Source organism: Sus scrofa, chromosome 1, assembly GCF_000003025.6.
Source record: "Sus scrofa isolate TJ Tabasco breed Duroc chromosome 1, Sscrofa11.1, whole genome shotgun sequence".
NCBI lineage: Eukaryota > Metazoa > Chordata > Mammalia > Artiodactyla > Suidae > Sus > Sus scrofa.
This window is the reverse complement of record NC_010443.5, coordinates 27,616,021-27,629,932: the sequence shown is the minus strand read 5'-3', so window position 1 is coordinate 27,629,932 and position 13,912 is coordinate 27,616,021. Positions and strand designations below refer to the sequence as shown.

General features: G+C 42.0%; 1 protein-coding gene across 8 annotated transcripts in view; it reads right to left on the bottom strand.

The window, feature by feature from the left end:
* MAP7 (microtubule associated protein 7) overlaps nucleotides 1-13,912 on the bottom strand; it is a 176,734-nt gene that overhangs the window by 152,822 nt on the left and 10,000 nt on the right. The window contains exon 1 of one of the 8 annotated variants that reach the window (XM_021072597.1): nucleotides 3,857-4,736. The exons of the other annotated variants lie outside the window; for them this stretch is intronic. Within the exon in view, the coding sequence (XP_020928256.1) occupies nucleotides 3,857-3,896 (40 nt within the window). The 5' untranslated portion in view covers nucleotides 3,897-4,736. Of the gene's footprint in view, nucleotides 1-3,856; nucleotides 4,737-13,912 lie in introns of those variants that run through there. 8 annotated transcript variants of the gene reach the window in all.

The following is a 13,912-nucleotide window of genomic DNA, read 5'->3' as shown; positions in this document are numbered from 1 at the left end:
AAAGAGATCACAGGACAGCCTCTGGAGACTTAAAGGACCAGAACTGAGCCCTGCTCTACTACCCAGGCCAGCTGATCAGTGGTCTTCCTTTTCTGCTAATTTTGGTGGAATACCCCTCGGTCACAAAGAGGGCATTTTTCATGCTCTAAGGGGTCTCCCAGAGGATGTTGATTTGTATCAAAAATGTGAAAGCACCAAATGGCTGTTCCGTTTTGTTTTTAAAAGAAAAGAAATTATATACTTAAAACCACTTACAGGGGTAAGGAGAACTCACCAAAGGAGGTACACAATCAAGGCATGTGGCCATGCAGGCTCAAGTCAAGGAATATAATAATAGCCCATCATCAGGGAACATGTTCAACTTGCGGTCTGACACTGTGCTAGGTGCATTAGAGACGCTACCTTTGTTAGTTACCATGGCCCTGAGGGAAAGAGGAGTTTCACCACCGGACAGGGCAGGAAACTGAGGCTCAGAGAGGTTTACGTCACACAGCTAGTTAAATCACTAGGTCAGGATGAAACCCAGGCCCACTTCCTCTAAAGCCAAAATGCTTTCATCCTACTTCTCTGCAAATCCAGACTCCCAACGCCAGCCAGCTGCGTCTCGGTCACAGCTGTGACCAGTCACGGGAAAGCAAACAGCTCAAGATCAAATAATCATAATAAAGGATTTTTTTTTTCCTACTCATGAAGTACACGTTTTCTGCCCTCATTTAGGACATATACATACATTTGAGACTAGAGTCCTAACTGCTCAAACGCAGCCTTTAATGGAATACTGTGGCTTGACCCCTGCAGGGACAGAAGTCAGAGCTACAGCCACCTCCTTTTTACACTCTGACCACAAATAAAAGCAAATGTGGAAAGAAGGGATAATGAGACTTTAAATATCCCCAGAAAGGAAAGGACTACTACTCTGAACTCCTTAGCTGGTCCTCGGCCCTAGTAAGTGTTTTCAATTCAATGTGGCACGATTGTCCTTGCATGTCGCCTGCAGATGCCGAATCTTAGTTTGGTTCCCACGGGAATTGGGGCCTGTAGATGTCCAAGAGTCAGTGCAACTGTTCTGTTTAAATTGTGAAAAATAATAGATAATGCTGTAATGGAGATTTTGCGCAAACGAGAGAAATGAGACACTACCCAGCGCAAAAGGGTAGATTTTACAACCAGATGGGCTTTGTACAGAGAAAAAAATTTTGCAGAATCATCACAAAACGTCCTCACCATCCAACAACAGTACCACCCATCAGCACTATGAGCCAAACAGGCCAACAGGGCACTTGAGCAGCTGCTGTTCCCACCCTGCTCACACCTCCCACCCTACTCCCTCAGGACACAGTGAAGGTATGTCTGTCTGTCCTTCTACCCTGGCTGTCTGGCACCTCTGACCTAGCTCCAACCCATGAGCATGAAACAGAATTAAACTTGCTGATCTGCAGGGAAGTCAGCTCATGACTTGGCCCTAGCTGTCACGATGTTATGTAAAAGACTAAACACATGTAGGCACATGCACACGCCTTCAGGCTTCTGTTCACATGTATGCTTCCCAAGCTTTCACTATGACCCTAAAATTGGAAAATAGCATAATGAATCTAAGAATATCCTCTTGCAAAGAGAAATCTGCCATGAGAAAGTATACCTAGATTTTCCTCTGTAAAAGCTTAGTGAGCTTTACAAAAACATTACTGAAATGGGAAAGGACTGCTGTTGCCAGCAAATGATTACTGCCGGATTGAAGGGCCACTCACTGGTAAGTTACAGTTCTGCATACATATAAGTTAGTTACTTTACAGGGGGGTCCCAGACGTACCAAAATGCTTTTCCACATTTTGGTATCAGAGAAGATGATTAACTCTTCAAAACTACCGGGCTTCGGCAATCTTTTAAATACTTAGTGCATCTCCCCAAAGTAAGCCGCAATTCATTTCCAGCAGGAGTTTCAGAAAACCACAATTACTATTACTATTATTACTATTATTAATTTTGGCAACACCCACAGCATATGGGAGTTTCTACAAGAGGGATCAAATCCGAGCCACAGCTGCAGCAACACCAGATCCTTAACCCACTGTGCTGGGCCAGGGATCGAACCCATGCCTCAGCTGCAACTCAAGACACTGTAGAGACAACACTGGATCCTTAACCTGCTATGCCACACCAGGAACCCCTCAGAAAGCCACATTTTAATGTAATTTTTAAACAACAACAACAACAAAAACCCTTACACGGTTTGAAAATAACAAAGCCAGCATAAGTTGATATGAAATCAAACAATCCCTAGGGAACAAAGGATCCTAGTTGGTTCTCTGCCGTCCCCATCCTTGAAGTTAAAAGGCTCCTTACAGTTTCCTAGAGTGATGCCAGTTCCTCACGGCTTTGGTGGCAATAAAGGCTCAACACTCTGCCATCTTGAGGCATTTTGCAGAGCCTGTTGGACAAAGAAATACTGCACAAAGGCTGACCCTTTGAAAGACAAAGAAGCAGGTTTGCTTTGATCTTCTGTATGATCTTTTGTTAACAGGCATATAAGAAAAACAGTAAATATTACCCTCGTAGGGACGTGCCATCAACCAAGAAGCACCAGGTCCCTGCTGTGCCTTTTATAACATTTCTATAAATCTTTGTTGCACAGTAAACAGTTTGTGGCACTAGCAGATTCCACTTTCCCAGGTTTGCCCTGCCATAAACAAATTTAAAACCCTGAGGGTTCATTTATCGAAACATAAGGTATGGATACTAAGTTTTCTTTCAAACTCTTTCTTAAACATTGGGCATCACTAGCTAGGCTGCAAATATTACAAAAGGCCACTTTAAACTTTAACCCAGTAAAATAGGTTAGAATGCCTTGAGGCCCTCCTGTGCCTTATTCTCAGTTAATACTTCATTACACGGACCTCTCAATTCCTTGACAGAAGTTAAAATGTGCACAGAAGGTCTTTCCCCTAAGAGTGACACCCTTCTTAGGTTAGACATCCAATTTCACAGATTCAAAATGAGGCAAAGAAATGACGGGTTCAGCGGAAGACAGCAGCGGATGCCCAGGGCAATGCTCTCAAAGTTACTCAGTTTCTCACTGGTCTGTGAGCAGTTCTGAGTTTAACGTCTGAGCCACGCCATTAGGAAGGTATGAAAACTAAGAAACTGGTTCCTTGCCTTGCTTTAGGAGAGGTCCAATGTCAAGGATGCTGCATGAGGTGCTTTGGTGGATGACAGTGGAGGGTGGGCAGCACCCAAATCCTGCAATGTTCTCCCATCAAACAGAGACAAAGGGAGCCACTGGGGGCGGTGGGGGGAGGGTGCTGATGACTAAACGTGTGATCCAGACAGGCCAGTCTGGCAGCTGTTGTGGGATGAGCTGGAAAAGAGGAGTGAGACTTGAGAAAGAAAAACGAGTCACGTTAACAACTCTGTCCAGGTAGAGAAAAGGGATCTCAAGTGGCTGGTGAGACAGAAGACAAAGACTCGCAGAGAATTTTTTTTTTTTAAGGAACAGGCATTCTTCCTCACGTTCAACGGAAGACCTATTTCAGGGGAGTGAGCATGGATACGGAGGTCCTGCAAAGTCCAGGTGAAGGCTGGAGAGGTGGACAATGAGACCAAAAGGTGGTTAATGTTATTAAAAGTTCAGATGAGAACAAGGGCTGCAGACCTATAGATAAATAAAAGCTGAGACACGGCTAGAAGCAGGATCGAAATTATCCCCACAGATGGAATTGCACTACAGTTAAAAGGATGAATTTCGTAGCAATGAGAACTCCTCTTCTATTAAAGAAACGCAACTGCATGGGTACAACATGAAGGCCTACCCAAGCTTCAGCAGACGCAGGGAAGGCAGGCCCGTGGACAGTAAGCTCACCTTGCTCAGTGTCGTGAGGCGGTAAAAATCCGGGCCGCATCAGGGGCGGGATCAGCAGCAGCCAGCAGGCTGAGTCAGAGAACAAGCCTTTTTTTATTTTCTGGTCCTCAGATCACATGGCCTGAGCCAGCTATTCCAAATGGGATGATGAGTTAGAAGACATTCGGATAGGAGGGCCACTAGGACCCCTCACAGGAGGATCATTTGGAAGAAAGTATTTTTCTCTGGAGAGAATTAAGACTCCGGAGGAGCACAATGAGGGAATTACAGCGTAACTTTTAGTGTAGTTCGGGAAGACAGACCGAGGTCTGGTGACGGAAGTTACGGGAATGTGATGAGCCGCGCTTTCCCCCGAGGACAGCGAGCACGAACGCTGTCTGGGATGACGCGCTGGATTAACACGTTCTGTGCGGGATGGATTTTTAGACTCCAGAGTCTCTTCTAATCCTGCGATTCCACAACCCGACACAAAAGGAGACTGGAGTTACATCCCTAGAGGAAAACAGTCAGGTAGAGAGAAAAAGCCAAAGAGATTCAGACAGCCCTCTTCCCTGCAGTCACCGGATCGCAGTCCTGCCTTACCCACCACAGGGCTTCTCTGTGGGCAGCTCTGCAGTTGTACTGTTCTACTCATTCAGCTGATGCCCCCCAGAGGCTTCAGGCTTAACGCTAAATAATGAAAACAATGGGAGCCTCACTTGGGAATGTTCGGATAGAAGGACCAGCTAGCTAGGATTTCTACACCTGCAGCCTGCAGCCTGCCCTCCTCTCTCACCCACCCACAGCCTAATGAAAACCTACTACAGGAAAAACTCTGGTGGATTCCCACTGGGGCTCAGTGGTTAACGAATCTGACTAGGAACCATGAGGTTGTGGGTTCGATCCCTGGCCTTGCTCAGTGGGTTAAGGATCCGGTGTTGCCATGAGCTGTGGTGTAGGTCGCAGACGCGGCTCGGATCCTGAGTTGCTGTGGCTCTGGTGTAGGCCAGTGGCTGCAGCTCCGATTCGACCCCTAGCCTGGGAACCTCCATATGCCATGGGAGCAGCCGAAGAAATGGCAAAACAAAAACACCAAAAAAACACTCTGGGGAAGGGGGGGGTTGAAGGTGAATACGACACAGATTTTCCGTTAACAGCACAATTTATTATGGATGGATCACCACGGCTATGTGACTTAAAAGATGAGATCTAAAGGTTTGTGAGAGAAAAGCAATACTTAAAAAATAGTAAGCCAATTCAGTTTATTATTTTATGGGCATTTTAAAAAGAAACAGTCCTAAGCCTTTGGGCCAGTAAGGAATTGGACAGGTCAAGAACACTGTTTCAGACTCTCCCGAACTTCCCCCAATCCTATCCTTGCTGCTTTACTGCTCTTGCCCAATTCTTCATCCTAAATCTCCCTAAAATTACCACTGACACCAGAGTTTCTGTTGTGGCTCAGTGGGTTAAGAACCCAATTAGTACACATGAGGACTTGGGTTTGATCCCTGGCCTCGCTCAGTGGGTTAAGAATCCAACATTGCCACAAGCTGCAGTGTAGGTCACAGATGCGGCCTGGATTCAGTGTTGCTGTGGCTGTGGTGTAGGCCAGCAGCTGCAGCTCCAAATCCACCCCTAGCCCGGGAACTTCCATATACCATGGGTGTGGCCCTCAAAAAAAACCAAAAAGGCCATCAATTAAGATTTATTTTTAAATTTGGGACGGTTTCCCATCCTTCTTTTGCCTTAATAAATTAAAATTTTATCTCTAAAGTAATTTAAATGTTTTCACGTAATTGGGAGGGAAACCCTGGATTTTCTTTCTGAGGGTCAATGTATCAAGTCAGGGTTCTTCAGAGACACAGAACCAATAGCATTTTTGGTCCAATGTCCCTGGAGAAAATATATATAAATTCTAGGTACAAAAAAGATCTCTTTTAAGGAAAAATAGCTGCTGTGAATACACAGGCTGGTAAGTCCAAAACTGAAGGGCAGACCAGCAGGCTGAAAACTCAGGCATGATTTCTATGTCATAGCTTGAGGCTAAATCCCTCTTTGGGAATCCTCAGTTTTTGCTCTGAAGGGCTTCAGTTTTGGATGAAGTCAAGGGTCATCTCTTTTAAAGTCAACGGACTGTAAATGCTAATCATTTAGAGTCACGACAAAATCTCTTCAGAGCAACATCTAATCTAGCATTTGACCCAAAGCTGGGCACTGCAGCCCACTCAGGTTGACATAGAAAGTTAACCACCTTGGGCAGGGGCCCCAGAGAGATGCAGACACGCCATTCCCACACCAAAATCCACCTGCTCGAATGAAAGCATGCCAGTCAAAGCTCTACTATGTGTCAGTGATCATTACCTCCACCGATGAGGCTAAATACCATTTACTCAAACCATTTCCCAATATTGCAAGGTTCTATTAAGATAACATTCATCGGAGTTCCTCCTGTGGCTCAGTGGGTTAAGACCCTGACATAGTGTCCAAGAGGATGCAGGTTCAATCCCTGGCCTTGCACAGTGGCTTAAGGATCCAGCATTGCCATAAGCTGAGGCGGGTCACTGTTGCAGCTTGGATCCCATGTTGCTGTGGCTGTGGCACAGGCCAACAGCTGCCACTCTGATTCAACCCCCGGTGCAGGAACTTCCATATGCCACAGGTGCAGCCGTAAAAAGAAAAGAAAAAGAAAGATAATATTCATAAACTGGGGTCAAGACATCTGATAACAGACCTATTAAATCTCCCTCTATTTCTACTAATGATCTGTCACTGAGAATCCAATACAGGTCAACTTCAAAGCATCAAATAAATCCTTCTTACCAATATAAGAACTAAGCAGTCTGGAAGTCTTAACATTAAATGGTTTAGAAAGTACGGAAAAAGAAATCCATCCCACAATTTCAATTAGAAGAAACTACAATATGTAGATATGTGGATGGGGTGGTGGTAGAATACAACAGCTTTTTCTGGAGAAGATAAAGTGTGTATGAAGGCTTGAGGTACTAAACTTTATAAAGTTATTGGTCCCATTTGTTAACTAGAGCCAACTCTAACAAAAGTTATACAATTTCCCCACACAGTTCTGAAATCAATGTAGAGCAAGGCAGTGACTACCAGAAATGTCCAATTATATAATCATGGTGAGCAGCCTGAGGTTTGGTCATTTTCATTCAGTAAATGTCCACACTGAAAAGGACTAGCGCATCTACTCCAAGGGTCAGCAATCAACCAGAACACCAAAGGCCTTAATTTTAAATTATACAGGTAAGAATACACTTGATGTCAATAGCAAGCCCACAAGCTTTTAAAATTTGCAACTGCTATGCAAAAACGTTTCTCATGCAACAATAATCTCCTTAAAAGAGATATGAAGTATTAGTTTCCAAGTAGACACTTAACAACCAGTATGTGTTTTCATAAATACAGCTTCCTTTAGTCTTGCCTGACCTAGGGGTATCAAGATTCTAGGGGGCTCTCATACTAAAAGAATAACATCTCATAAAGATGAACTTGTGGATAAGTATACTTAGGTCACCCCAAACCTCATCTCTAAAACCTTTCACCTTTCGTATCTGTGTTCTAAGCCCTTGCTTTAAAACTCATGTAAATTCCATACAGCCAACTGAGGAAGAATTACAATGCTGAAAGAGGCTTGGCAAACTTCCCAAAACACCACAAATGGACCATTTTGCCTTTTATCATAAAACAAAATAGCTACATTTCCATCGTTAAAGGTATTAAATCTTTGTGTTAAAAAAAAAAAGGCTGTTCCTGCAATATTGCAATAAAGGAATCAAAGTTATAATAAAAATCTCGTGTCTCAAAATTTTTGCTGGACGTAGTAATACCTGGTTTCCTCACAGGCACGGAGGAAGAAACTTGCCCTGAAACTACTAAAATAAGAAGTACCCATGTTCCCTTAGAGCCCAAAGCCAGGCTGTGTACAGCTTGCTGGAAAAACACCTTGTTCTTCCTTTCTGTTTACAAACAAAAAGAGGGCAAGCCACATAACCAAAGCTGTTTGTTTTAAAAATAATCGCAATAATGCAAATTGTTCCAGGAAGGTATTTCCAGATAGATACATCAGAAACAGAAAACACCGTGCTCCATACAGCAAAAGTCACTACACAGCTCCCAGCTAGTTTGGAATACGACTCCACAGGTGTCTAAATGCCATATACCAGCTTCTATTTCTGAAGCAGTTGCTAGATTTACAACAGCCTTTTATTCCTTCCTTCTGATATTCTGTGCCCCTCCTCTCGCCCGGAATCTTCTTAAATGAGTCCCCCACCCCCTTCACAATGACACGTGGTTCTAATCACATATACAGTTTAGGTTTGTGTTGCACAAGCTGGTGGATGATTGGGACCGATTTTTCCCTCTATGCTCAGCGAATAGCAGGCCAATGTTGAACCTGATTGGTTCGTAAATACATGGGATAACATTCTCAAAGCTATTTTAGGTACAGCTGGACCACCGAGAAGTCAATCAGAAATGCCAAACTAGTGTTCTTTCCTATGATGTTTCATTGGATTATAAGATTATGGGGCTTTTCTATTCAAAGGCATTTGCCCTCCTGAAGGTCTCCTGAAGTAAAAACAGCTCTATTCATTTTAACACTTTCTTTTCACCTACTTGTATTTTACATCCCAATACTCTCTGCCTGGGACTTAGTCAAAGCCACTCTACAAAGCATGTGGCTGTATCTTTAAATACACAACAAGGGCACCTTTGTTGAGATGGTAGGAGGTAGGAAGCCACTGTTGCAAAATTTCTGGGTTTATTCCAGTGTTGGGTGATTATAAAACAATGCTATTTTCAATATTAATTTATTTTCACTGGAGAATGATACAATTTTAATATTTTAAGGGTGGCATAAAGCATATTTGTTCAGTGACCACAGTGTCTTTTTTTTTTTTTTTTTTTTTTTTTTTTTTTGTCTTTTTGCCTTTTCTTGAGCCGCTTCCACAGCATATGGAGGTTCCCAGGCTAGGGGTCGAATTGGAGCTGTAGCCACTGGCCTATACCAGAGCCACAGCAACGGTGGATCCAAGGCATGTCTGTGACCCACACCACAGCTTACACCAGATCCTTAACCCACTGAGCAAGGCCAGGGATTGAACCTGCAACCTCATGGTTCCTAGTCGGATTCGTTAACCACTGTGCCACAACGGGAACTCCCAGTGTCTTCTGTATAAAGACAATCTGAAGGCATTTAAACCCAGGACCCACTTAAAATGGCATTTCCTTAAGGTTTAATAAGTTATCAAAATTTTAAGATATAAAAATCTGAATGACAAGGTGAAAAAGACAGCATTTTCTCAGGAAGAAATGTCCATCTGTCTGCATCTCTTTCACACACACACACCCACACACTCCCACTAAATACAGGATAGACCTTGTAAATGAGCCTCTGCAATGTAAAAAAATCTCTTATGAAATTTAACAAATAGGAAAGAAACTATGACAAATAAGAAAGACAGCTTACTGATATTTTCTATTTCATGCAAGTACTTTGAAGAAACCCAAACTTTCTCATGAAAGCTTGTGGAAGGCAAGCTGTATACGCTTCCTCTATTTTTCTCATAGAGAAACATATTCAATGAAGTGACGGTGACTAGTTATAGAAATAATAGACCGGAGAAGTCCATCTTCGTGGTTTCAAAAGAATGGAAGTCCATCTTTCATTTAAAGTGCAATAATTCTATAGCAATTGTATTTTGAGAACTTCAAATTTAGAACTACAATATAGTAATAAACACTTAAAACTACAAAAATAAAAAAACAAACAAACAAAAAAAACAAACGACACCAAGAAGGGCTAACATGGGTGTCCAACACAACCCAGGACAGGCCTTGTAAATAAGCCTCTGCAATTTAAGAAAATCTCTTTATGAAATTTAACAGGTTAGTATGTAGCAATCTTCTACTGGAAGATATTGTGCAACAGGTGAAAAGTACCATCCTCTGTGCTTTGATACTTCCCATACCTGCGCCAAGCCGGTGGCCCTGTGATCACACAGCTGCAGTTAAGCCTGAATCAGCATTACACTCAGGTTCTCTGATTATGGAGACTTTCCAATCAAAAAATAAAACTTTGCTCAAGGGAGAAATTCAGCATGCCAGGGTCGGTGTGCACCTTCACAATGACGCATTAGCAATCCTTCATATCATGACCACAGTATTAACACATTCCCTCTTATGTCAGTCAGGCACTGTTCTACATACTCTACATGTATGAATTCATTTAATTCTTATCCCAGGAAGCTGCTATCACTATCTCTGTTTTAAAAAGGAAGAAACTAAGGAAGAGAATAGTGAAATGACTTGCCCAGTATCCCTCAGGGAGTGGGGGGTGGAGTTGGGACTGCAACCCAGGCAGCCAGACCCCCAGAGTCCTACCACAAAGTAAGAGGTTAGTATTATTTCCTACCTAAATAATTGGGTGGTCAGGGAGTTCCTGTTGTGGCACAGTGAAAATGAATCCAACTAATATTCATGAGGACTCAGGTTCAATCCATGGCCTCCTCAGTGGGTCAGGGATCTGGCATTGCAGCAAGTGGTGGTGTAGGCTGGCACCTGCAGTTCTGATTTGACCCCTACCCTGGAACTCCCATATGCTGTGGGTGCAGTCCTAAAAAGCAAATAATTATAATTGGGTGGTCCATTTTGAGAGCAAGATCATATGGCTTCACACATGCTCAGTTTCAGAACAATCCTGAGGCTGGTAGGGAGGGGGAAATCAAAGATTTAAAAAAAAAAAAAAAAAAAAAAAGTTAAGAGACCAGTCCCATTCCATATCCCCAGTTGCCCTTTTCATTCTGGTCCTGGATTTTACAGCTAGGCAGATGCCAGCAGCAGGGATGAGAAAAGAAACAGAGGAAACCAGTCTGCCAAAAGTCAGCCCTCCCTAAAAAAGCGTCAAGTCACAATTGCTGGCACCTCATATCCTCACAAATGCAGCTCAGAAGTACATCTAGAAGTTCTGACACAAAGAGCCAGAGGTATTCACATGAGGTGATGGTCAAAGCCATTAATGCCAGTATCGTTGAGAAAAAAACACAAAGTGACAAGAGCAGAGGTCACCAGACTAAGCCTTCAGTCGAGTATCATCCAACAAGAAAGAAGACAAGTGAAGGAAGATTAGCTCAAAGGGTATTAGCGTCAGGTCAGGAATAAGACAGACGAGGAGGGCATCAAGGCTTAAGGTCATCCTTGTGCCAAGTATTTATAGACAGAAGAAACAAGAGCTGGTCTATAGAGCCAGGCATCTCGTGATTAGAGTTCATGGGTCACCACAAAAATCTGAACAAAGTATATAATTTTCTACAAAAAGAACCCTTTAATTATCTACCCGAAATTGACCTTTCCTTGTTTTGAGGAGGAGGGGGAGGAAAAGGAGAAAGACAGTGTAGCAGTTAAGAAAAGTAGACAAAAGGAAAGCTAATCACCTAACATCTTGTCTAACTGCATATATTCATACATAAGAGTGCATCAATATGTCCCTGAGTACATGTGAACATACATTTAGCTACTCAGTGGACTCATACCCATATTCACTTCCACCTTTTCTTCAAAAACAACTACTGGGGTTAAATAAGAGATAGGCGAGTAAATGCACTAGATGCCGAAGAGGAGCTGTTATAATCCAAGTGGTTTTCATAAGTAAGATACATTCAACACCTCCAAATTAAACCTAAGGTCAAATGGAAGAGCACTAAATAGGAAATGGATCTAAAGTAGTTCTCAGGGAGGAACCTAGAACCAAAAATATTATACCTAGCAAGGCTCTCAGATTTGAAGGAGAGATCAAAAGCTTTTGAGACAAACAAAAGCTAAAAGAAATCAGCAACTCCAAACCAGCTCTACAGCAACTCTAAAGGAACTTCTCCAAGCCAAAAGGAAAAAGCCACAACTAGAAACAAGAAAATTTCAAAAGAGAAAAATCAGTGGTAAAGACAAAGATAAAGATAGAAAAATCACCCAACAGCAAAAATTGTATCAAAACTAGCAGACATAAGACAAATGCAGAACATCAAAAATGCATTCAAAAATAAGAGAACTACAAACCAAAACAAGTACAATAGAAACACACATAAGGAAAGCAATCCAAACATGACACTAAAGATAGTGACTTGCAAGAGAAGACAAGAGGAGAAAAAAACAAAGACCTGAAGCACTGATTCAAAGCAATTAACAAAATGGCAATACATACATACTTATCCATAATTATACTGAGTGTAAATGGATTAAATGCTCCAACCAAAAGACACGGACTGGCTGAATAGATACAAAAACAAGACCCATGGAGTTCCCGTCGTGGCTCAGTGGTTAACAAATCTGACTATGAACCATGAGGTTGCGGGTTCGATCCCTAGCCTTGCTCAGTGGGTTAAGGATCCAGCATTGCCGTGAGCTGTGATGTTAGGTCACAGATGCGGCTCGGATCTGGCATTGCCGTGAGCTGTGATGTTAGGTCACAGATGCGGCTTGGATCTGGCATTGCCATGGCTCTGGGGCAGCTACATCTCTGATTGGACCGCTAGCCTGGGAACCTCCATATGCTGTGGATGTGCCCCTAGAAAAGGCAAAAAGACAAAAACAAACAAAAAACCCACAAAAACAAGACCCATGTATATGCTGTGTGTAAGAGACTCACTTCAGACTGAAGGACACACAGAGTGAAAGTGAGGGGATGGAAGAAGATATTACATGCAAATGGAAATCAAAGGAAAGCAGGAGTAGCAATACTCATTTTCAGACAAAATGGACTTTAAAGAAAATCACAAGAGACAAAGAAGGGCACTACCTAATAGCGAAAGGACCAACCCAAGAAGAAGAAATAACAACTGTAAATATATATGCACCCGATTTAGGAGTACCTCAATATATAAGGCAATTGCTGACAGCAACACAATCATAGTGGGGGAGTCTACCATCCTACTTACATTAAGAGACAGATCATCCAGACAGAGAATCAAGAAAACACAAGCAGTTCTGAGAGGGAAGTTAATAGTAATACAATCTTACCTCAAGAAAGAAAGAAGCAGCTCAAACAACCTAACCTTGCACCCAAAACAATTAGAGAAGGAAAAAGAGACAAAGCCTGAAATTAGAAGGAAGGAAATCCTAAAGATCAGAGCACAAAATAAATGAAATAAAGACAAAACAACAGAGAAGACCAATGAAATCAAAAGCTGGTTCCTGGAAAAGATCCACAAAATTGAAAAACCTTTAGCTGGACTCATTTAAAAAAAAAAAAAAAAAAAGGCACAAATCAATAAAATTAGAAATGAAAAAGGAGAAATCACGACTGACTCCCACATATATACAAAGGATAAGAGAATACTATAAGCAAGTTTATGCCAATAAAATGGACAACCTAAAGGAAATGCACAGATTCTTACAAAGATACAGCCTACCAAGACTGAATCAGGAAGAAATTGAAATTATGAACAGACCAATCACAAGTAACAAAACTGAATAGTCATTAAAAACCTTCCAAAAAATAAGTCTAGGACCAGATGGCTATACAGGTGAATTCTATCAAACATTCAGAGAAGAGTTAACACCTATTCTTCTGAAACTCTCTCAAAAAAAATCACAGTGGAAGGAACACTCCCAAGCTCATTCTATGAGGCCACCATCACCCTGATACCAAAACCAGACAAAGATACCACAAAAAAAGAAAATTACAGACCAGTATCACTGATGAACATAGATGCAAAAATGCTCAACAAAATATTAGCAAACCGAATCCAAATATATATTAAAAGGATCATACACCATACCATGATCAGGTAGGATTTATCTCAGGGATGCAAGGGTTCTTCAGTGTCTGCAAATCTATCAATGTGATAAACCACATCAACAAACTAAAGAATAAAAACTATATGATTATCTCAATAGATGCAGAAAAGGCTTTTAACAAAATTCAACATCTATTTCTGATAAGAACTCTCCAGAGAGTGGGGATAGAGGGAATCTACTTCAAAATAATAAAAAAAATATGAAAAACCCACAGCTAACATCATTCTCAATGGTGAAAAATTGGAACCATTCCCATTAAGATCAGGA